We start from the raw sequence: 25,297 nt of genomic DNA, 5'->3' as shown, positions 1-25,297 counted from the left end.
ATTCAATGTTTTATCAAAATTTATAACCGACCTGAGCCCAACCTGCAATTAAGTATGATTTGGTTTGTGTCATGCAATTCAGAACAGAGCCTGATTAAAAGGCATAGCTAATAATGCATGGAGTTTATGAGAAGTTGGAAGTTTGCATTGTCTGCCTGACAATCTATAACTTGTTTAGACTGAATAAACTTACTTTCTTTTATGTTTAATTTGTTCCTTCTCTCAGTTAGCTTTTTTGTGTTACCTTAGGCTGTGCATAATTGATTAGCAGATTTTTTAATGCTGTATCAACAAGATATTTTCTCAACACATTAGTTTTGCCAATTATGTGTGTGATTTTGCGGGAAATACTTAAAAGCATGCCAAGTGATGGGAGAGATAAACAAGTCTAACATTTGTGCTAATGAATAATGAATATATTGTATATTCTCTATATGCGGTGCTGCTTTCTGGAAGAAACAAAAAATAACATGCTTGAGGAGGAAAAGCATCTGGAAAAATTTCCTTCTGATCCCCTCAGGCAATCAAAGCCAATGCAGGCGTTTACTCTATCCTTGCATGTGCACATTTAATCCACTTAGCTGTTATGTAATGATGAACTTTGCTCCAATTCTCTTTTGAGTTGGGACTATAGGAAGGCTATGTAGTCTGCCTGGTTCCTGGGTCTGGGACATCTCATCTAGCCTACAAGAGGAATTTAGAGGGGGGAGAGAAAAGGTACATTTGGGGACCAACAACATTGGAAGAACAAGGAAAGTTCTGCTGAGGAAATTTGAGCAGCTGTGGACTAAATTAAAACACAGAACCAAAAAGGTAATCTCTGGATTGTTTGCGTGATCCACATGCAAAGTGGCACCTAGTTAACGAGATCGGAGAGCTAAAAGTGTGGCTTAAAGGTTGGTATGGGAGAAGTGGATGTGAATTTTTTTTTGGGACATTAGCACCAATATTGGGAAAGAAGAGATCTGTTCCGATGGGGCAGGTTCCATCTGAATCATGCGTGGACTAGGATACTGGCAAATTGCGTAACTGGAGCTGTGAATAGGGCTTTGAACTTAATAGTTGTGGAATGAGTTCATCAGGTTGGAGAAGTAAAGATAAAGTAAAAGGGAACGAGAGTGCAGCAGAGGTTACAGAAGTTTCTAGAATAGCAAAAGACAAAGTTTAGAAAGGAATAAGAATTTAACTTCCAGTAACATGGAGACAGAATTGAAAAGATGAGGAGTACAGGACTGAAGGTGTTATATTTGAATACATACCTACTACTGTATCATAAGAAATAAGGTAGTAAGAAAGAATGTGCTGGCATTGGAAAGGATGGGTCAGGGTCGGAGGATGTCTAGGAATGAAAGGGTTAGTATGAGGAGCATTTGATGGCTTTGGGCCTGTACTTGCTGGAGTTTAGAAAAATGAGGAAGAAATCTCATTGAAACCTTTCGAATATTGAGATGCCTAGATAGACATGGAGAGAATGTTTTCAATAGTGGGGGAATCTAGGTAGAAGGAAATCCCTATAGAACAAAGATGATGAGGAGGATGTTGAATCTGTAGAATTCATTGCCACTATAGCCATGGAGGCCAAGTCGTTGGGTATATTTTAAGCAATGATTAATAGATTCTTGATTGGTAAGGGACATCAAAGATTATGGGAAGAAGGCAGAAGAGTCAGCCATGATTGAATGGTGAAGCAGATTTGATGGGCTAAATGGCCTAATTCTGCTCCTATGCCTTCCAGTCCTAGTAAACTTCTGTTGCAATGCTTCAGTCTCTCAGACAAGTTTAGTTTTCCCTGAATAATGCAATCAAAACTACACAAGGGAGCTTGCAAAAGCCCTATATGATTGTAGCCAACTCCCTTGCCATTTTACCTTCCTAAAATTGTTTGAACCTGCATTTTAATGTTCATTGATTTGTGCATGACCCAACCCAATTCAACACTACCTACATTTACTGTTTTTGTAATGATTCAATTCTTTAATTCAGTTGACTAATATTGAAATTGCATAACACATGTAGATTAGCTTCATATTTATTTGTGTTAATAATTTATTTTGTTTTGAGTGTATTTAGTTATACTGATACCTACAAGACCTTGTAGAGAAAACACGGGATAAAATAGCGAGAAAGCATACCAACAGGAGTCCCAACATTGATTCCTGCAGTACACCATTTAGAATGTGACTTCTCCACCACAACCTTCTGTCTTCTATGCTCGTGCCAATTTTGAATCTATTCTATCAAATCACCATGTTTCTTAGTCTGCCTGCATCCTCCTGCTACCCTTCATGTAACTTGGGCATCTATGAAATGTAGAATCTGACGTTCAAATTGTGCTGTTGTTCATTAACAGATAGAACTATTGCAGCTGACTTTTTTAACCTCCCAACTCAAACATTGTAAGGCTCTTCTGGCTGGCCTTGTCAATTTTTCAAAATAAATTGAGTATATCTTAACCAGTACAGAACCCCACTCAGTCATTCGTAGTGGTTAATCTACACTTATGATGTATATTTAATAGAGTGTTTGTGTTTCCTTCAGCCATTGACATTTTTGGGTTCTTTTCAAACTTTGACCTCATTCATTTAATTATCCATTTGAGACGAGTTTCTGGCCACCCAGCTCCTTTTGTTCTGGGATTCTATCCATAATCTTTCTCTTTACTAGCTTTTAACTGTTTCCTTAACCAATTCTTGTTTTTAATGTTTTGTTTACCACATTGCATACCACATTAAAGATGTTAAAATTTGAAGTTATTATCATGTAAGAGACTGTAAAATCTGTATTAAATTTTAAAACAATTGTTTAATGTTTTATATCTAACCTTTTTTTTAATGTTTAGGCTTGAGAAAATTGGACTACTAGCCTCTATCTTAGAAGCACATTGGATTTCTGATTGCAAGATCAAGGCCTCCAAGCAAAATGAAGTTGAAGAAGGGTGTTAATCCCATCTTCTCATTATTTTTGCAATTTATGATCATGGCATGCAATGTCATATTTATTTTGCCTTTATGGTTCTTTGGATGTTCACAACGAAGGTCCAGAATAAGAGCAAAATCAATTACCAATCATCCTGCTGGTCCATATAGATGTGTGGAAAGCCTGGATAATCTAATAGCAAACCTGTATGCTGGTGCTGACACTCTGGATAAAATTTTTCAGTTTGCTACTGAACGTTTTAGAAATAGGAATTGTTTAGGAACACGTGAAATTCTTAGTGAAGAAGATGAAATTCAGCCGAGTGGAAAGGTCTTCAAAAAGGTAATTGTTACAATTTTTTAGACTTGAATGTATGTTTTACAATCTTGTTATTGTCATCTTAGTATTTTTTCTCTTTAAGTCATTTGCGCATTTATGTCTCAATCCATTTTGATCAGTTATGGTATTCTATCAAAACCAGCTCAATGGGAAGAAGTTGGGTAAGAAATGTTTTGAAATGTTCGAAATGGATGGCTAACAAACTAACTTTTCACATTTACTTGGATGCAGTGAAAATCAGTATCCAGATCCCTTGTCATATTTGATTTTTGCTCACTACAGATTAATTGCTTTTTTCCCCTCAGAATTTAAGGTTGTTTGATTTTTGTTCTGCCTATCCTTCCCATTCAAGTTATGGAAAAGAAATAATAGAACTTTCCTTCAGCATATCTTCAATTATTTTTGATGTAGTCATTTAAGTCCACTGGTGTAAAATGTAGCCATGTTGTGGTAAGTGGAGACGTGCGGTGGCGAAGGTGCAGGACATGCCTAGTCGTGACAAGTGGAGTCCACATTAAAGCTGAGATGTGACATCCCCAAGACTGAGGAAGGACACGATGTTTGGACAATTTTTGCGCCAGGTCAGATTGAAAAGGTCAAGGTGTTGGGACTGGAGATGAGTGGCAGGCTGGTTCTGCTTGCTGCTCCACATTTGCTCTGCTCTGTGCTGGACTGCTGTGCCAGCTGTAGTGTGCCTGGCTTCATGTCTGTGGTCTCGTAATGAACTGTGACTGTTGCCTGACCCAGCTGGAGTGAAGCCTGGCTTCATGTCTTTTGTAAAACTCCAGTTCTGAAGCTATTTACTTGCTTTTGTTTGCAAGATTTTTTAAAAATTCTCTCTGTACATTGAGTGTTTGACGATTTTTTTTGGTGGGTTCTGTTGAGGTTTCTTTGTTTTGTGGCTGCCTGTCAGGAAATGAATCTCAAGGTTGTTTGGTGTATATATGCGTTGATAGTAAATGTACTTTGAACTTTAATTAAATCAGATTCTGGCAAATCATCAGTCCTGGATGATGAGCCCCAATATAATTGGTATTGTGGAGCATCGGATAAATTTTTGAATAATTGCCACAACTCTGGGAAAAAAATAAGGTGACTTAAAGGCTTGCTTGACTGCTGAGCCTCGCGCATTTTTCTATCATACAGTTCGTTGTAAGCACTGAAACCATCCTACCAATATCCCCTAAACCTACGTACCCTTTCAAAATTAAAGTCGTACTTTATCATTGCAGTGAAAATCTCACACAGTTGCTTCACGTTCAGTTCGCTACTGCATTTGGTTTCAATTGTTATCCTTTTTTCTTCCAATTGCATCAGCTCTTCATCTATCAGATCTTGGTCATGTGATGTTGAAGAGGTTTTGGCATCCCGTTCGTCAGCTTGCACAAGCCAAACTCACTTTGTCCTTACTTTGTTCACCACGATCCAAACGCTTAATTATGTTTAGTTTTACGCTAAGTGTAACACCTTACGAGCTCTTTTAAGTTTTTCTGATACCATAGAACTCATCTTGCTAACGACTGCTCACAGGCATGTGTTTAAGCAATGCCGGTGAGAATGCAGTTCTGAAATCGGGGAGAGCGGCTGCTCGGGGCACGCGCTGCCTTTTATCGCGCGCTGCTTTTTTTCTGTAACAGTGAAAACACCTTCTGAAAGCAAAATCAGGGTACTAATGTAGGTCTTTTGTAACAGTGAGAGGTTTCGTAAAGCGAATGTTCGAAAAGCGGAGGACACCTGTAATTACCTTTTCAGCAAAACTTAAGGGCATTGATATATTAGCAGTCTTTTATTCAAGCTCTAGAACTCAGTGTCAGGCAACATCTATGGAGGGGAATAAACAGTTGATGTCTTGTTCTGAAGCAACTGTTTATTTCCTTCAATAGATGTTTATTTCCTCCAGCATCTTGTTTGTGTTCTAGATTTCTTGCGTCTGCAGAATCTTGTGTTTAGATATGCCTTTGGACTGTCATCAGAGCTGATCTTTTGTCTCCCAAACACGAGGAATTCTGCAGATGCTGGAAATTCAAGCAACACACATCAAAGTTGCTGGTGAATGCAGCAGGCCAGGCAGCACCTCTAGGAAGAGGTACAGTCGGCGTTTTGGGCCGAGACCCTTTGTCAGGACTAACTGAAGGAAGACCTAGTAAGAGATTTGAAAGGGGGAGGGGGAGATCTGAAATGGTAGGAGAAAACAGGAGGGGGAGGGATGGAGCCAAGAGCTGGACAGTTGATTGGCAAAAGGGATATGAGAGGATCATGGGACAGGAGGCCTAGGGAGAAGGAAAAGGGGCGGGGGAGGGGAAACCCAGAGGATGGGCAAGGGGTATAGGCAGAGAGACAGAGGGAGGAAAAGGGGGGAGAGGGAGAGAAAGAATGTGTATATAAATAAATAACGGATGGGGTACGAGGGGGAGGTGGGGCATTAGCGGAAGTTAGAGAAGTCAATGTTCATGCCATCAGGCCGGAGGCTACCCAGACGGATGTAACTTTATGAATTTGTTACCTCTGCATTTCTGGAGATATCCTTTCACTCAAAGATTGAGGGTTCTTAAACTTTCCAGTCAATAAAGTAATAGCTTAGGATGAGTTTCCCTATTTATTAGAAACCCGTCCTGCTTATTAGAAGTAACATACATCAAAGTTGCTGGTGAACGCAGCAGGCCAAGCAGCATCTATAGGAAGAGGCGCAGTCGACGTTTCAGGCCGAGACCCTTCGTCAGGACTAACTGAAGGAAGAGTGAGTAAGGGATTTGAAAGCTGGAGGGGGAGGGGGAGATGCAAAATGATAGGAGAAGACAGGAGGGGGAGGGATAGAGCCGAGAGCTGGACAGGTGATAGGCAAAAGGGGATACGAGAGGATCATGGGACAGGAGTATCCCCTTTTGCCTATCACCTGTCCAGCTCTCGGCTCTATCCCTCCCCCTCCTGTCTTCTCCTATCATTTTGCATCTCCCCCTCCCCCTCCAGCTTTCAAATCCCTTACTCACTCTTTCTTCAGTTAGTCCTGACGAAGGGTCTCGGCCTGAAACGTCGACTGCGCCTCTTCCTATAGATGCTGCTTGGCCTGCTGCGTTCACCAGCAACTTTGATGTATGTTGCTTGAATTTCCAGCATCTGCAGAATTCCTGTTGTTTCTGCTTATTAGAAACCTGCTTTGTCTATTCTTCAACACCCCTGGGAAAAATGAACTACATATACTACCTTTTTTGTGGTTATGCCTGCTTGTGTGCATAACATTCAGGAGCTTTTCTTGAGGGGCATCAGATTAGTACATACTTATTATGGACAGGGAAGTTGATACATGCCAAGTATCTACATGTTCAGAACTGTTTACTTTTGGACACTTCTTAGGATATCTCTGTCTTCCTCCCACCATTCACATGTTCTGCAAAAGTTTAACATTTTCAAATTGTATAAAGATGAATTGTTAATGATTTTCATTAGTATGAGTTAGCAATAACTTTATGAATTCGTTGCTACTGCATTTCTTGGTATGTCCTTTCACTCAAAAATTAAAGATTCTTAAAACTTCCAGTCTCAGGCTTCGTCCATTGAAATTTAGCAGCAGACAATGAAGCACAAAAAGCAAGTTGTTTAAAATGTTTGTGCTATTAAAGGCCCTGGTATATTAACCTCGGTGAAAGAAATTGGGAAATTTTTGACAGTAAAGACACAGCTATTTATCTCATTGCAGAAGGAACTAAGTGCAGTGCTTGGTTTTTATGTAAATCTGAAGATAGTCCAAGTGCATTTCATTTCATTGGTGAGTTCTTGAACTTAATTTTTTTTTTTTTTGCATCTGTTCTTTTTGCCCCCTCATCAAAGGGGCATGGCATCAGAGGAACTGGCTTGGTAGATAGTTAACTCCGTATCCAATGAACATGAAAATTCACTGGCAAAATGTAGATGTTCATGTTTAAAGTTCAACGTAAATTTGTTGTCAAAGTACATATATGTCACCATATACAACTCTAGATTCATTTTCTTGTGGGCAGACTCAATAAATCTAACAACTATAATAGTATCAATGAAAGTCTGCACCAACTGGGCGTACAACCAGTATGCAAAAGAAAATGAACTGTGCAAATTCAAAAAGAAAGAAATAATAGTAATAATAAATAAGCAATAAATATCGAGAATGAGATGACCAGTCCTTGAAAGTGTGTCCATAGGTTTTGGGAACCTGATAGTTGAGAAGTAATAACTGTTTCTGAATCTGGTGGTGAAAATCCTGAGGCTCAAGTACCACCTTCCTGATGGCAGCAGTGAGAAGAGCATGCCAGGGTGGTGGGGGTCCCTGGTGATGGACACCGCTTCCTGTGACAACACTCCATATAGATGTGCTCAATGGTGGAGAGTTCTTTACCTGTAATGGACTGCGCTGTATCCACTACTTTTCATAGGATTTTCTGTTCAAGGGCATTGGTGTTTCCATACTAATTTATGATGTAGCCACTCAATATACTCTCCACCACACATCTATACAAGTTCGTCAAATTTTAGATGTCATGCTGAATTTTTTGCAACTCCTAAGCAAGTAGACATGCTGTTGTGCTTTCTTTGTAATCACACTTGTATGCTGGGCCCAGGATAGGTCCGCTGAGGATTTTAAAGTTGCTGACCCTTTTCACCTCTGATCCTCTGAGGTCTGGCTCATGGACCTCTGGTTTCCTCCCGCTGCAGTCAATAGTCCGCTCCTTGCTTTTGCTGACATTGTGTAAACGGTTGTTGTTATGGCACCACCCAGCCAGATTTTCAGTCTTCCTCCTCTATGCTCATTTCTCATCACCTTTGATTCGGCCTGCAACAAGGGTGTGATCAGCAAACTTGAATATGGCATTGGAGCTGTGCTTAGCCACACAATCATAAATGTAAAATGAGTAGAGCAGGGGGGTAAGCACACACCCTTCTGGTGCATCTGTGCTGAAGGAGATTGTGAAGGAGATGTTGCCAATCCAAACTCTGGAACCTGCGGAGATTGGGGATCCAATCCAATTACACACGGAGGTATTGAGGCCAAGGTCTTGAAGCTTATTTATTTGTTTTGAGGGAATAATAATATTGAATTCTGTGCATTAGTCAGTAAAGAGCACCTTTGCTGTCCAGATATTCCAGAGTTGAGTGAAGAGCCAATGAGATGGCATTTGCTGTGGACCTGTTGTATCAGCAGGCAGATTGGAGTGGATCCAAGTCACCACTTCGAAAGGAGTTGTGTTTTATCACCAATCTCTCAAAACACTTCATCACTGTAGATATAAGTGCTACTGGATGATGGTCATTGAGGCAGGTTACCATGTTCTTCTTGGGCACCAGTGTAATTGAAGCCAGCTTGAAACAAGTGGGTACCTCAGTTTGCCAAATCAAGAGGTTAAAAATCTCAGTGGACACTCCAGCCAGTTGATCTGCTGGGTCTTTAGTACTTGGCTAGGTACTCCATCTGGGCTGAATGCTTTCCATAGTTTCACCCTCCTAAAGGATGCTTGCACGTTGGCCTCAGACTGAAATCATAGGGTCATCGGAGGATGTGGGCGTTTGTGACGGTCAAAGTGAGCATAGAAGGCATTGACCTCATCGGATAGCATTCAATCCCTGCTGCAACTCTGGAGCATCCTTCATTGATTCATGTTTAGTCTGGAATTGACACTTTGCCCACAGATGGCTTTTCAGAGATCTTACCTGGACCTCTTGTAATTTTCTTGATCACCAGACTTGAATGCCTCTGATTTGTCCTTCAGCTGATTGCAGATATCTTGGTTCATCTGGGGCTTCTGGGGAAGACTGATTTTGAGGGGGCATACTCATCTACAATTGGTGTATTCATTCAGATCCACAGATGGCCCAGTCCACCAACTCAGACAATCATGTAGCTGCTCCTCTGCCTCACGTGACAAACCCTTCATTGTCCTAATCTCTGGAGCCTTGCTCTTTAGTCTCTGCCTGTATGCAGGTAGGAGAAGGACAGTCAAGTGATCAGATTTCCCAACATGCAGTCTGTGCATGGAACAGTAGGCACAGTGGTCTAGTATGTTGGGACCTCTGGTGCTATAGGTTATGTGCTGATGGTAATTAGGCAGGGATTTCTTCAAACAAGCCTGATTGGAATGCCTGACTAGGATATGGAATGTGTTAGGATGGACTGTTGTTTGGTGACTGCATCATGCAGTATCTCAAGTGCTTGATCATAGTCAGCTGCTGGTGGTATGTAAACTGTGGTCAGGATCACAGATGAGACCGTCCTTGGTAAATGGAACCGACAGCATTTGATCATTGGGTATTCAAGGTCAGCGGAATATGAGTTTGACAAACCTCCACATTGGAGTATCATAGACTTTATCATGAAACACACACCTCCACCTTTTGCTTTCTTTGAATCATTTGTTCGGTCTATCCTGTGTGTCGAGAAGCCTTTGAGCCTGATCGCTATTTCTGGCATGTTGGGAGTAAGCCATGTCTTGGTAAAACAGAACACAACACCTTTTCATTTCCCTTTGATACATCAAACTTATCCTCCGGTCCTCAATTTTGTTCTCTAATGACTGCGTGTTTGCTAACAAGATGCTGGGTAGAGGGGGTCTTCTTCCTTTTGTTCCAATCTGGCTTGGAATCCTGTCCCCGCCCCAACTTCTGGCCATGGCAATAAGTTTTCATCCACTTAAAGGTGCTGTGGCTGCTTGCTTGAGAGTTAAGTTTGCCAAGTCCTTCAGAAGATAGTGAAATCTGTAGTCCATTAAGTCAATTTGGAAGTACATTGCTTAAACAAAGGGAAATTAAATGCTGCAGGTTACAGTGAGAGCAATTCTAGAAGTATATTTCGAGGTATTGTATGTAACCTGCAGAATGTTTCAGTGGTTCACTGGTGCCACCTTGCCATCTAGTCTTATTCTATCAGGATTGAGTTTGCTAGAAAAGTTGTGTGAGTTACAGATTATTTTATTTCTCTACGCTCTCAGAGTGCTCCTTCCTATGGATTGTCCATGACCTATAAAGAGCACACGAATAACAAAGTTACTTTTGCCTCGTCCTTAATCTTAAATTTTGAACCTTGCCCCACCTGGTCCTCCTTTCTCAAGATCCCTGCATTTTCCTTTATAGCTTTGCTTCTAACTCAGTTTTTAAGAACAGCTTCTTCCCCTGCACCATCAGATTTCTGAATGGAGAGTCAACCCATGAACATTGCCACACTATTTTTGCTCTCTTTTTGTACTAATTTAATTTATGTAATTTCTTATTGTAATTTATAATATTATTGTATTGCACTCTACAACTGTCGCAAAACAGCAAACTTCACAGTATATATTCAGTGGTCTAGTTAGTTTACTAGACTATCTGTCCTGTTTTCACTCTACTCCCTTACATTAAGTGCCTTTCAATAATAACGAAGAACTATTAAATGGAGATCACTTGCTGCTGGACATTACAGAAAAAGGATACCTGATGTAGATTGTAAACCTTTTTAAACTTAAGAGATGAACTTCAGTAGAAGTGTTTTTTGATGGGCTATTATGCTTGAAAACTAAACTAGGCATGACAACCCGCCTCAGAGTACTGCAATGTTACGTTTATCCAGTTTTATGGCTCAGAATGTTGGACAATATCTAGTAACATGAAGAAACGAATTGTAGCAGCAGAGATGTGGTTTTTGAGGAGGATGCAAAGAATATCATGGATGAAACGAATATCTAATGAGGATGTCATGAACAGAGCAAACACAAAAAGAGAAATAATGTATGAGATCATGACAAGGGAATGTAATTTCATTGGACATGTGATTAGGAAAGAGGAATTAGAATGCACGGTAATTATGGGAAAGATTGAAGGGAAGAAAGCAAGAGGAAGACAAAGACAAATGATGATGGAGACAGCAGCCAGAGAACTGGAAATGAATACCAATGAATTGATCCACTTGACCCAAAACAGGAGTGTGTGGGCCATGGCAGTCAAAGCTCAATCTGGGCATGGCACATGATGATGATGATGATTATGCTTGAATAAGTATGGGAAGAAAGATGGAATAGGGAACTTGATGAGCAAAATACAGTTTCAAATTATTTTGTTTTTTATTGCAAGTATTTGATTTTGTTTTGTGTGGCTGATCTTATAAGCAATAATGATAATTAAATTATAATTATTGCAAGACCCTGTTGAACATTGTTAATGTGGAATGCTGAAAGTCTGATTCACTGATTTATTGGCATATGGCAGGGAAGCTGCATGACCTCAGTTGTAGGAGGATAAAGCCTCAAATCATGGTGTTGCCTGTTTACAACTGCTCAAGAGAGAAGCGTCGGAGTTGGTGCGCTCCACCAGAGTGTCAGGGGCTGTGTGGCACAGCGTCCAAGCTGGAGTTGGTGCTGCGTCCCTGTGTTCACTCAGCAGATGACAAGCCATAAACAAGAGAAAACCTGCAGATGCTGGAAATCCAGGTAACGCACACAGGAACTCAGCAGGCCAGGCAGCATCTATGGAAAAGAATGCAGTCAATGTTTCAGGCTGAAACCCTTCAACAGGATGACAAGCCAGATTGTGTTTGACTGACTACAGTTAGCCTGACAGCAGTGGTGGGGAAGATGCTGAAGTCAATTATAAAGGATGAAATAGTGGCACATTTGGATAGCAGTAACAGGATCGATCTGAGTCAGCATGCATTTACGAAGGGGAAATCATGCTTGACTAATCCTCTGGAATTTTTTGAAGATATAACTATGAAAATGGACAAGGGAGAGCCAGTAGATGTAGTGTACCTGTACTTTCAGAAAGCCTTTGATATGGTCTCACATGGTATTGGGGTTAGGGTACTGACATGGATCATAAATTGGTTGGCAGATAGGAAACAAAGAGTAAGGATTAACGGGTCCCTTTCAGAATGGCAGGCAGTGACTAGTGGGGTACTTCAATGCTCGGTGCTGGGACCGCAGTTATTTACAATATACATTAATGATTTAGATTAGGGGAGTAAAAGTAACATTAGCAAATTTGCAGATGACACAAAACTGGGTGGCAGTGTGAAATGTGCGGAGGTTGTTGAGATAATGCAGGATGACTTGGACAGGTTGGGTAAGTGGGCAGATGCAGTTTAATGTGGATAAATGTGAGGTTATCCACTTTGGTGGCAAGAACAGGAAGGCAGATTACTATTTGAATGGTGTCAAGTTAGGAAAAGGGGAAGTACAACGAGACCTTGGTGTCCTTGTTCATCAGTCACTGAAAGTAAGCAGGCAGTGAAGAAAGCTAATGGCATTTTGGCCTTCATAATAAGGGGAATTGAGTATAGGAGCAAAGAGGTTCTTCTGCAGTTGTACAGGGCCCTGGTGAGACTACACCTGGAGTATTGTGTACAGTTTTGGTCTCCAAATTTGGGGAAGGACATTCTTGCTATTGAGGGAGTGCAGCGGAGGTTCACAAGGTTAATTCCTGGGATGGCGGGACTGTCATATGTGAAAGATTGAAGCCACTGGGCTTGTATACACTGGAATTTAGAAGGATGAGAGGGGATCTGATTGAAACATATAAGATTATTAAGGGATTGGATACGCTAGAGGCAGGAAACATGTTCCAGATGTTGGGGGAGTCCAGAACCAGAGGCCACAATTTGAGAATTCGGTCATTTAGAACGGAGTTGAGGAAAAACTTTTTCACCCAGAGAGTTGTGGATCTGTGGAATGCTCTGCCTCAGAAAGCAGTGGAGGCCAATTCTCTGGATGCTTTCAAGAAAGAGTTAGAGCTCTTAATGATAGTGGAGTCAAGGGATATGGGGAGAAGGCAGGAACGGGGTACTGATTGTGGATGATCAGCCATGATCACAGTGAATGGCGGTACTGGCTCGAAGGGCCAAATGGCCTACTCCTGCACCTATTGTCTATTGCAGACTGCATTCATGGACTCAGGGTCCTGGACTGTATTTTTTTTGTGTGACTGTATTTTACTGATATCTTGTATGTGCTTGCTATCTTAGGTTCTATATGTGTCTTGTGCTGTGTATGACTTGATGTTGTGTTTTGCACCTTAGCCTCAGAGTAATGCTGTTTCGTTTGGCTGTATTCACAGGTATTCATGTATGGTTGAATGACAATTAAACTTGAACTTGAATTTGATCTTGAACCTGAGCCCAAGTGCAATCTTTTGTTTTATGTCCAATATAACAATTTCAGGCATTAATTGAGGCTGTAGAACAAAAATGTAGATGCCTGTCAGTAATAGCTTATTATCTTGATCTGAGTAAGGCTGTGACCTTGCTAAACTCCAATCCCTGTTTCAAAGTTGATCATTCCTTGCAGTGCAGTATACTTGATGCAACCTGAATCCAATGTGTAGAAGTTGTGCTTTGAACCTGGTAAAGCTTGAGAACAGGAATTCCCAACTTGAGGTCCACAGACCCTTTGCTTAATGGTATTGGTCCATGGTTGAAAAAGGTTGGGAACCCCTGCTCTAGAACTTTTTTTTTTAGAGAACTTTTTGTATTGCTTTGTAATTATGTGAGTGTTCAGGAAAGAGATTGGTACAGCTGTTTCAAAGTTGATCATTCCTTACAGATCAGACAGCCAGATAACTGGCTTACATCCAGAAGCAGTTTCTTACAATTTGTGACTGATATTATTAATGTTACAATTTCAGGTCCAAAATATTTTATTCTCTATTTGTTATTGGGTTGTTGTATGGGTTAATCTTGACAAGAAGAGTAGCAATAAACAAAGATAACAAAATAAAAAGTGTTAGATACTTTACCGTAGCATTTAAAAAATTAACAATAAGTTTGGTTTCCCAACACACGTTTGCGCATAGCACTAGGCTGGTATAGTTGCATACAAACATCTGGACATAGCTTCCTTTTAACGGTTTGTTTGAGATTTAGTTGTAGTTCCAATATTCTTGGTGTGATTTTTTTTGTCACATTTCATTATAATAGCAATTTTATTGTGAAGTTTAGTGTAACTAGTTCAGATGTATAGTATTGCTTATTTACGTAAGTGAATAAGATTTTTAAGTAATAAAGTTGAATTTAGTAGGAAAGGGTAAAATCATAAGTTTCCTGTCCTACTGGACAGGTGGTATTTCATTTTACCATTGTTTTCTGACCCTTCATATTATAGAATTCTTCAGGTGAGACAGCACAGGAAGAAGAGAAGGTCATAGTGACAGAGAAAGTAAGTCCTTTTGCAACCTATTAGAATATTCCAGGTATTCCTGAAAGTAGGTTAAGTATTGATTTTTATGTATTTGTAAATCACTTGTGAAGATGTAAATATAACAAGAGGAATTCATGAATGGCAGTTGCTATATTTAGTAAAGTGTGGTGTGTCATTTATTTCTGCACTCTGATGCTTGAATCTCTGGGTATACTATAATTTGTTAGGTTTGGCATTAGTTTTCAAGGTTATTGTACAGAGGGCTGTAGTTTTGTGTCCTTTGTGCCATATCAGATAACATTCACTATTGTTTGATTGTGCAAGCAATAGATGGTGTTAGTATGTATGTTTGTCTTTGATAGTCAGTGGGTCCCTGTTACAACCGCACTGTCAGATGTGGGTAAGCATATCTGACGAGGGTCACCAGTTGGGGGGAAAAAAGCAGTTGGTAAGCTGCAACAGCATATTAGTGCCAAGGGGTTTCATTTAGTGCCAGGAGGAAAAAGTGCAAAAGCTGCCCAAAAGTTGTGAAGAAAAAAAAATTACAAGTAGACAAATGAAAAATGAATGAGTATGTACAAAAATTTACAAATATACAGAGGCTTTCTCCATGACGCACTTTGTCTTTAACTTTCTGATATAACTATTCACCAACCATTAAATCTAATTTCCACACCTCTCTAACAAAGCCTGACTGAGGGTTTAACTCTGCCAGACAGTTCTACTGTTGGTCTGGGGGGGGCAGGGGGTGGCGGGTGGTGACAATCATGTGACCAAACCATAACGTTTTAAACAGGAATTCTGACATCCTACAGTTTTATTCCACAACAGATGCCTTAGTTAAACCCATACATCAGTGTCCATATGCTCAGGTGAATATAAAAGAATAATCCCTCCCCACCCATGGTGTTGCCTGTGTAGGGTGTAGTGTGCCTGCTGCCACTAACCCAGGCATTATTTTAGTATGCTCCAAACCGTCCCTTGGGTCTTTTCTTGGTTCTGCTGTCTACAAAAACTGATGTAACAGTGTGAGTGAAAATAAACAAAACTGGAATGCCTATGTTTAGAATCCTTATTTTTGAATTATAAACTGTACAGCACGTTAACTGAAAGGATTTTTTTTGATTTTTCAAAGTAACGATTGTTTTACTGTTGGGGTCTGTAAATGGTGAACTCTCAAGAACTGCAGAACGGGAGGGTAAAGTGTGTGAACTACTGGGGAAACGAGGCCACTGATAGAACAGGGAGGAGTGACTAACCAGGTGAAGGGGCAATGTGAGTGGGAAAATTGGCATTGCCGACCTGTTCTGTCACAGTCCCAGTCACCAATGTGGTAACTAATTTATAAAGCTCATAATGTATTTAACTCATATAATTGCAGTTACTAAAATTAGTACTTTAAAATTAATAGTAGAAACAAATTATCCAGAATTTAGTTTTTCTATATATTTTCATGTATTAAGGATCTTCATTTACATAGTTATAAGAATGGTTTCTATCATTTTCTGTGAAACTTGACATTATGAAGCAATGATGATTAGGACTGTTTTTGCTGTTTTATTCAAGAATATACTAAAATCACTTTTGCTAACACTTGTTTGATTATGGGAGTAATTAATGAAGTTATTTGTCATGCTTCCGAGGGTCCTCTGTACAGTGCCTGAATGTGAAACTTTGTCAGTGGTGTTTGCAGTAAGTTGCCTGACTGGCTGCAGTGAAAAATGGACAATATAACGATAACGAAGGGTCTCGGCCTGAAACGTCGACTGCGCCTCTTCCTATAGATGCTGCCTGGCCTGCTGCGTTCACCAGCAACTTTGATGTGTGTTGCTTGAATTTCCAGCATCTGCAGAATTCCTGTTGTTTGCAATATAACGATAACTTGTTTTATTTTAATTTGCCTTTGTGAATATATCGTTCCATCAACTTATAAAGCAAAGTCCTTCCTGAAACTAAGTGAAAACTTCAGTATTTTGGCTTGATTCCCTTGCTAATCTATTTGCAGTAGCTTAGAGCTACTAACACTTATGGTTTTATGGTCTATGGATTGCTTTTGATAATCTCTTGATAGTAATAAAACTGTGCCCTTACATGAACAATACCTTCAGTCAAGAATTACAATCTAATTTCAAATGAAACCACATTTTGGGTATAGCCTTTATGGATATTTAAATCATATACAAACCTTTTAAAAGTTCTGGACTAATGAGAGCACTGTGCTGACTGAGCTTAGAGTAACGGAACCTTCGCATTTGCACAAGGAACAAAAATGACATTGTATTGTTATGAACATACTTTTCATTGGAAATAAATGCTTAGTTTTATATTACTATTTCAAAATTGGGCGTGCTGCTTTCATGCCAGTTAAACTATGATATTGAATATTAAGTGTTAAGTTTATTGCTGCCCTGTCTATTTTCGATTATAGTGTGACTATTAGTGCTGGACTGTTTACATTTTGTTATGCTAAACTCCAAGTCTCTTTCAGTGTTTAATAACACACAAATGCCATTACAAAGAAGACACAACATGCACCTCTGCCTTCTTAGAAGTTTAGATAAATTTTTCATGTCATATGAAGCTTTCACAAACTTGTACAGATGCACAGTAGAGAGTATCCTGACTTTGAACATTTGCTTGGATTTATGCTGTATCAAAATACAAGCTAATCTTGGCCAAAGTCCTTCCCCAAAACATTATTTTCCTTCCACCACCTCATTAAGGCTGCAGAATGTGCATCTACAAAATATTTGCTTGGAAAGGGCTTTGCTTTAATCTTTAGATGTTCTAAACATTTGTCATAGCACATATCGCACGGTGTTGGGCATAATGTCAATTCTGGGGTGAAAATTGGGGATTCTCACCTCGCTGATATTTGTCTCTTGCCTCTCCCCTCTCAATCCTCAACATGCATCAAAACTCCAAATGTGTGATTGTGTGTATAAGTATTATTCATCCCTAGGTAAAAACAGCAAATATTGGCAGAGGCATATACTGTGGTCAGAGGCAGAGAGATCCCTTAGCCTCAAACTACTAAAGCAAGTGTAATATGTAGTCTGTCAAGTATTAAATCGTGTTTAATTTCATGCCCTTTTGATTTGATCACCAGTGGGTACCTTCATTATTGCTGTATCACGTTTAATATGTTGCATATTACAAGTGAAACTATTTTTAGTTGCTCTGGGGTCTTGGGATTCTCCATCTCCAGAAGAAGGAACAAGAGGAAAAAGAAAGAGACTCTGAAGGAACAGGAGGCGGGTGGGGAGAGGGGAAGATATAGTGAGGATCATGGCCTTTGACAGATCAAAGTGGACAAAGAGCTCTTGGGGAAGGCATCGGGCGCTTTGAAATTCTTCATAATCCAATAAATGGGAACCAGTAGATAATTTTGGTTTTTCAAGAAGGTACGTGGTAACGACACTTAAAGGTTGCTGCTGTACAAGATAGCAGTGAATATGGTTTTAGAATGGCAATTAGTAAACAGTTGGGTGCCTCAGATCAGTGCTGACATGCAATAATTTATAATCACTTAGATGAAAGGATTTGGTGTACTGTAGCAGACAGATTAGCAAGTCATGAGGAGGGCATAAGAGTGTGCCAAGAGACGTGGGCAAGGTAAAATATTTGGGCAAGAAGCTGGCAGATGGAGTATAATAGGTAAAAATGTGGTTTCCACTGGAAGGAAGAATTTAAAATGATTTATCATTGAAATAGAATGATTCTGCAACTGTACAAAGCGTTCTAGGATTCCTAGTTCATGAAGCATAAAATAACCTGCAAGTTCATTAAGTAATTAGGAAGGCTGATAGAATATTGGCCTTTATTGCAAGGGATATGGAATATAAAGTTATATTAATAGTTTATTTTTAAATGGTGCTAGTGAATTTAAACTTGAAAGACTGCTGCATCAGTCTTGGTCTCTATTTAAGGAAGGATATACTTGTATTAGAAGAAGTGCAGAGAAGGTTTACTGGGTTGATTGGGATGAAAAGGTTGACATTGAATGGAAGGTTAGTCTATACTCAGTGGAGTTGAGATGAAAGAGGGGTGATCTTATTGAAACATTAAAGATTTTAAGGGGAGTAACAGGTTGTTTAGTCTGCTGGTGTTAATCTAGATTTAGAATGAATAATTGCATATTTTCGATGGAGAAGGCCTACTAGGGAAGGGCTATACGAGGGAATGATTGTCAGCTGTCAACCAGATTTCTTCCTGGATCTTTTAAATACTATTTTACCTGCCTACTGGTAGTTCTGTTGTTTTTTTTTTCTTGTTAACTCAAAATCTTGTCTGTTTGCTGCCAGCTCCGGAGAATTTACACTTTTATATCCTTGTCATACTACAAGATCCTAGACAGCCATTGTATTAAAGTTGTCAGCCAATGGCTTTTCGCTTATTATCAATTTGTGATCTCCTTGTGTTTGGAGCTCTAAAACCCTGTTTTTCCTCTTCCTCCTTATTGTTTATAAATCTTTATGACTTTTTTTTAGATTTTCCTCAAGTGCAGATAAACTATGATATTTTACGTAATTTTGTTTCTTCTTGGTGCTCTTCTTTAACCATCAAAGCCAACAGTGACAAGATGGCCTATGATCTGGAAGAGCTCGAGGCCTGGCTCCTGGTAAATAACCTCTTCCTCAATGTCAACAAGACAAAGCTGGTTATCGACTGTAGGAGAACTCATATCACTCACACCCCTCTTTGCATTGGTGGCACAGCAGTGGAAACTGCGGGCAGTTTCAAACTCCTGGGAGTATACATCTTGCAAAACATCTCATGGTCACAGAGCACATTATACACAATCAGAAAAACTCACCCATGTTTCTACTTTCTGAAGAAGCTGAAGGGAGCTGCACCATGCACATCTGTACTCGCATTATTCTATTAGATACATAGTAGAGAGCACCCTAACAACACTCACCACACGCTGGAGGAACTCAGCAGGTCGGGCAGCATCCATGGAAAAGATCGGTTGATGTTTCGGGCTGGAACCCTTCGTCAGGACAGTAGAGGGAAGGGGCAGAGGCATCACCTCATGGTAAGGAGACTGCATTACAGCGGATAGGAAGGCTCTACAAAGGGTCATCAAATCTGCCCAACGCATTACCGACACAAGCCTACCTGCTATCAAGGACATGTATACAGAAAGGTGCTGGGAAAAAAAACAGTAATGACATCAAAGATACCACCCACCTTGCTCATGGACGGTTTGTCCTGCTCCCATCAGGGAGGAGGCTACATAGCATCTATGCCAGCACCACAAGGCTCAAAAACAGTTACTTTCTCCAAGCAGCAAAGCTGATCAACATCTCCACCCACTAGCTCTCTCCTCCATACTCCCAACCACCACTACTTCATCATTTCCTGTCAGTCACCTTATGTACAGACACTTCTATGCCGAGCGTCATTTTATGGACATGCAATCAATCTATGTATAGGTACAAGACTATTTGTACAAGGTGTAGTAGATACTGGAAACTGAAATAAAGGGGAATTCTGGAAATGCACTGTTATCTATAGGGGAAAAATAACTGAGTTATTATTGCCACTGTGTGCTGTTTCATCAGAATTGGCCAGGCTAACTTTCTGAATTCAATCTTGGATCCTGAGAACTACAACATTTCTCGTTTTTCAAGCTTGGGTTAAGCTTCAGAGAAATGTAAGGAGTCAGCGTAGGTGTAGAATAAGATATAAAGCATCAGGAACCTCAGTGACCCTTGTGCAGTGAGACAAATTCAACAAAGTAGTTGTCAAATATGCATGGGGCTTTAAGTGTAGAGGAAACTGGAAGTAGTACAAATGAAGTTCAAAGGTCTTGATGGCACTACAGGTTGTGCAGGTACCGCACAGCTCCAGCCATCCTAATTTTTTGATTCTGAATGCTTGGAGTTGTCCGTGTTGCAGGTGTACAATCTCCCTGAGAATGGCATAATATTTTCTCCTGGAAGTTACGTTCATGAAGTAATAAAACAAGGAAATAGATTATCCAGTCCACACATCAAAGATGCTGGTGAACGCAGCAGGCCAGGCAGCATCTCTAGGAAGAGGTACAGTCGACGTTTCGGGCTGAGACCCTTCGTCAGGGCTAACTGAAAGAAGAGCTAGTAAGAGATTCGGAAGGGGGAGGGGGAGATCCAAAATGATAGGAGAAGACAGGAGGGAGAGGGATGGAGCCAGGAGCTGGACAGTTAATTGGCAAAAGGGATATGAGAGGATCATGGGACAGGAGGTAACCTCCAACCTGATGGCATGAACCATCTGGGTAGCCTCCAGCCTGATGGCATGAACATTGACTTCTCAAACCGTCTGGGTAGCCTCCAACCTGATGGCATGAACATTGACTTCTCAAACTTCCGTTAATGCCCCACCTCCCCCTTGTACCCCATCCGTTATTTATTTATATACACACATTCTTTTTCTTTCTCTCCTTTTTCTCCCTCTGTCCCTCTGACTATACCCCTTGCCCATCCTCTGGGTTTCCCCCCTCCCCCTTTTCTTTCTCCCTAGGCCTCCTGTCCCATGATCCTCTCATATCCCTTTTGCCAATCAACTGTCCAGCTCTTGGCTCCATCCCTCCCCCTCCTGTCTTCTCCTATCATTTTGGATCTCCCCCTCCCCCTCCCACTTTCAAATCTCTTACTAGCTCTTCTTTCAGTTAGTCCTGATGAAGGGTCTCAGCCCGAAACGTCGACTACCTGGCCTGCTGCATTCACCAGCAACTTTGATGTGTATTGCTTGAATTTTCCAAAATCTGCAGATTTCCTCGTGTTTGTGAGATTATCTAGTCCATCATGTTTGTGCGTACTAGTAGGCACAGATATTCAATCACAAAAAAAAAATTCAACCATCACCCTATGTCTCTTTCTGTTAAACTAATTTTTGATTCAAGCTGCCCAGCATCCCATGGAGTCTAACCTTTTGAATTGGTCTCCTGTTTAGGACACTGCAGAAGTCTTATTGAAAACCTGCTCTAGTTTCCTTCCTCATACTGGGAATGTGCTGATACTGTAAGTTTCTCCAAGTATAGGTAAACAGCAGGAGAAACAGAGGAAGCTCAGTGAACCTGAGCCAGAATTGGTTATGAAGGAAAAGAATGGGGACATAAAATAGATGGGGTGGCTTTGAAAGCCAATAAAGGGGAGGAGGAAGATCTGGTTGTTCCGGTACGTGGAAAGAGAGTAGGTATGTCTAACTTTATTGAAGATGGTAGAAGTTATGCAGAGTAATTTGTAAGCTGAGAATGAGGACAATGAGAACCTAATTTAGCTCTGGGTGGAAGCAGAAGAGGTGAGGCAGAAATGCTGTACACATTTATCTATGTATTTTAATTTAATCCTGTAGGACATGTACTCTTAAAACTAATCTTTGCAATATGATTTCATTGTGATTTGACTAACAAAATAAATATCTAAATCAGATGCAATTATGAAGAAGGCACAGCAGCAGCTATATTTTATTAGGAGTTTCAGGAGACTTGGTATGTCACCAAAACCTAGCAACTTTCTACATGTGCACCTTGGATATCATTCTAACTGGTTGCATCACCATCTGGAATAGAGGGGCCACGGCACAGGATTAGAAAAAGCTGCGGAAAGTTGCAAACTCAGCCAGCTCCATCATGGGCACTATCCTCCCCAGCATCACGGACATCTTTAAAACGTGATGTCTTAAGAAAGCTGTATCCATCATTAAGGACCCCCATAACCTAGGACATACCCTTTTCTCATTGCTACCATCGAGGAGGAGGTACAGAGACCTGAAGAAACACACTGTTTTAGGAACAACTTCTTGCCCCATGCCATAAGATTTCTGAATGGACAGCGAACCCATGTATACTACCTCACTATTTTTTTTTTGCACTACTTATTTAATTTGTTTTGATATGTTATTGTAATTTAGTTTTTATTATGTATTGCAATGTACTACTGCTTCAAATCAACAAATTGCACAACATATGCCAGTGATATTAAGCCTGATTCTGATTCATGGAGCTTGAGTATTGCATCACATTTTCAAGGATGTGTATTTCTGAATTGAATTTGTTGGTACTTAAGTTTGTCTCTGGATGGCAGTGTTATTCCAAGGAAGTGGATGTTTGTTCCACATATCTCTAAACATCGTTTGAATGCACTTTTCAGTTAATCTTTTTTCTGTCTTGGGCAATACTGGCTAGAGGATGATTAGCTTGTGTTTTGTAGATTCTGCCATAGTAGATGTCATGTGAGAACTGCAGACTCCCACAGATGAGGTAAAAGATGGTTGGTAGGACAAGTGGATAGTTTATGATGTCGTCCTTCCACAGGTTTTGTAGTGCTTCTGCTTGTTCCCAATACACAGATTTGAAGTTCTGTTTATACCATCCTGAATGTTTCTTCTAAACTTTGCAGTAAAAGAAGATGGATTCTCTCTCTGTCATTCTCCTTGTACCAGAGTTCCGAATAGAGTAAATGTTTCACAAGTCTTCTGTCCAATTTGTAAATGATGTGGTCTACGCTGTACAGTTAACAAAGTACACTGAAAATCTCAAAGATGGAAATTTTGGTATGGGAGCAACCACTGGTATTGGTCCATTTAACAGTGAATTTAGATGGTTTAGCAGAAGCCACATTAGTGCTATTTTTCCAGTAGATTGAGCTGTTTGTTGTAGGTAGCCCAAGTCTCAGAAACACATGGAAACTATCTTGTTGCCTGGTAAACCATGAGCTTTATGCCAGGTCAGAGGTTTTGATTTTCAAGGACCCTTTTTCTCAATTTACCAAAGGCTATGCAGCCATATTTAAAGGTGGTGGATTTTTAAAATACCTTTCTTTTGTGGACAGATGGCCCTCAAAGTATGAATGATCCATATTCTGGAACTCTTTACAGGTGTTATTTGTGGTGGACTTCAGCAAAGCTAATTCTTGTGGATGACAGCAGTTCAGGAAATCATCTGTGTTTCAGAACAGCTAACTTGGCAAGTTGCTCGAAAGTTTAAATTTCCATCAAAACTCATCAAGTTTCAAGACCTGGGCCTCTATCTCCCTTTGTAATTGGATACGAGTTTCCTCATTGGCAGACTTCTGAGGATTGGTCTCCTCCCTGTTGATTGACACAGTTGCACCTCTAGCTGCTTGCTTGGCTCCCTGTTGTAATCTTTAACAGTAGACTCTGGTTAAATAGAGCCATTTTCAAATTCACAGAAAACACTACAGTTTTTGGACAACAGTTGGCAATGAGTCAGTTTACCAGGACAAAATCAGATCTCTGATTTGGTGGTGCTGCAAAAACATCCTGTTGCCCAACTTCAATAAAACTAAAGAGCTAATTGTTATCTTTGAGCAGGGGAAGAAGAACAAGGCAACACTCACAACACGCTGGAGGAACTCAGCAGGTCGGGCAGCATCCGTGGAAACGTTTTGGGCCTAAACCCTTCGTCAGGACTGAAGAGGGAAGGGGCAGAGGCCCTATAAAAAAAAGGTGGGGGGAGGGTGGGAACAAGAACAAACATGCAGCAGTCTACATTGGGGGGTGGGGTGGAGAGATTGGGTTTTCCTTTACACTTGTAAGCTTCTGTATGCTTGCTGCATCAGTTACAATCTTTCTATAGCTTACTCGTCGAGGCACAGGTTCTGAATTGTTTTTAAGTTGATTCTGAATGGACCTGTTCTTTCTATTCCCTGCAAAGATGTCCCAATCTTAGGGTGATTATATAGATAATTATACCCTCTGGATATGATCTGTTTATCTGCCTTACTGAAGATTCACACATGGTGATGCAGTTTACTAGTTTTAATCATTCAACCACAGTTGTGGTTCTGCCTTACCTGCATAACTTTTGTTCTGTGGTCTCCTGCTGTGCACTTGAGCTTCTCAATTTTTTGTTCTCTTCCACTTGTCCCGAGTACCTCATTGAAGTTCACACCACTTTCCTTCCTTAGCTTCTGTACTTCAGTCTTGTTTTACTCACTGATTTATGTGCCTTCCTTATTTCTTGCCCCTCCATCTAAACTTTCCAATCCATCTTTGCAACCACTTTAAACTTGTTATCTCACTTGATTCACTTTTCCTATTTCATTTTGTATTCATGGTTATAATGGCCATCCATACTAAGTTATCAAATTTTTCCTTGCCAAAACCAAATTCTTCACCTATTGTCTTTAATGTACAAATTCTCATTGAAGATAGTTATGTTAATTTGTTCCATTATTGTTTTGTTAGCAGCATGAATTTTATATCAGATTTCTGCTTGACAGATGAGTGTGCAGCTGTTCATTCAACTTGTGCCCTTCCGTGTTTCTTTGTGGAAGAGTGTAAACTCTGGTTTTCAATGAAAACATCTACCCTGGTATTTTTTCCCTGTAATTCTACTTGCAGCTATAACTTTTTATTCTTCAACATCAAGTCCTCTGCTTAAAGTAACAATGGTTTTGTAACTCAATTAACTTGGTATTCTTTCATATTTACTTGGATTACGGTCCATCCTTGGTAGTAAAATGCAACTTTAGTTCATCAGAAGGGCCACGCTTGGTTAGATTGCCTTGTCTGTATGGCTTCCTGCTGCTACAATGGAACACAATTATCACATACATTGTATTTTGCCCTAGAATGAAAGCTTCACTCATTGTATATGTAGTCATGAGTTTCATAAACATCCTGTTATCTCATGCTACCACAGTAACACAAGCATGATATTTCTTTATGTTACCTATGATTTTAAAATTCTGTCATTTCCTTTTCAAACTGATAAAGCTATTTTCCTGGCAGGCGGAGGTGGATATAAGCCTGAACAAATCAAATACAGTGCATCAGTAAGAAAATGGTTGATGTATGTTTGCACTGTGAATGTTTTTTTAAAAGATCAACAGAGTTATATGTGAGAAATTTAAGTTTTGTTTACCTCTTCCAGACTTGTGGCTTTTCTGTTGCAGCATAGATATGCT

At 40.1% G+C, this 25,297-nt stretch overlaps 1 protein-coding gene across 2 annotated transcripts in view; it reads left to right on the top strand.

Annotated features, from left to right (window-relative positions):
• acsl3a (acyl-CoA synthetase long chain family member 3a) overlaps positions 1–25,297 on the top strand; it is a 71,983-nt gene that overhangs the window by 4,782 nt on the left and 41,904 nt on the right. For both annotated transcript variants that reach the window (XM_063045887.1, XM_063045886.1), the window contains exon 2: positions 2,840–3,258. In XM_063045887.1, the coding sequence (XP_062901957.1) occupies positions 2,920–3,258 (339 nt within the window). In that variant the 5' untranslated portion in view covers positions 2,840–2,919. The remainder of the gene's footprint in view (positions 1–2,839; positions 3,259–25,297) is intronic.

Source organism: Mobula hypostoma, chromosome 4, assembly GCF_963921235.1.
Source record: "Mobula hypostoma chromosome 4, sMobHyp1.1, whole genome shotgun sequence".
In the NCBI taxonomy this organism is placed as follows: domain Eukaryota; kingdom Metazoa; phylum Chordata; class Chondrichthyes; order Myliobatiformes; family Myliobatidae; genus Mobula; species Mobula hypostoma.
Note: the sequence above shows the minus strand (reverse complement) of the source record. Positions and strands in the feature narration are given on the sequence as shown.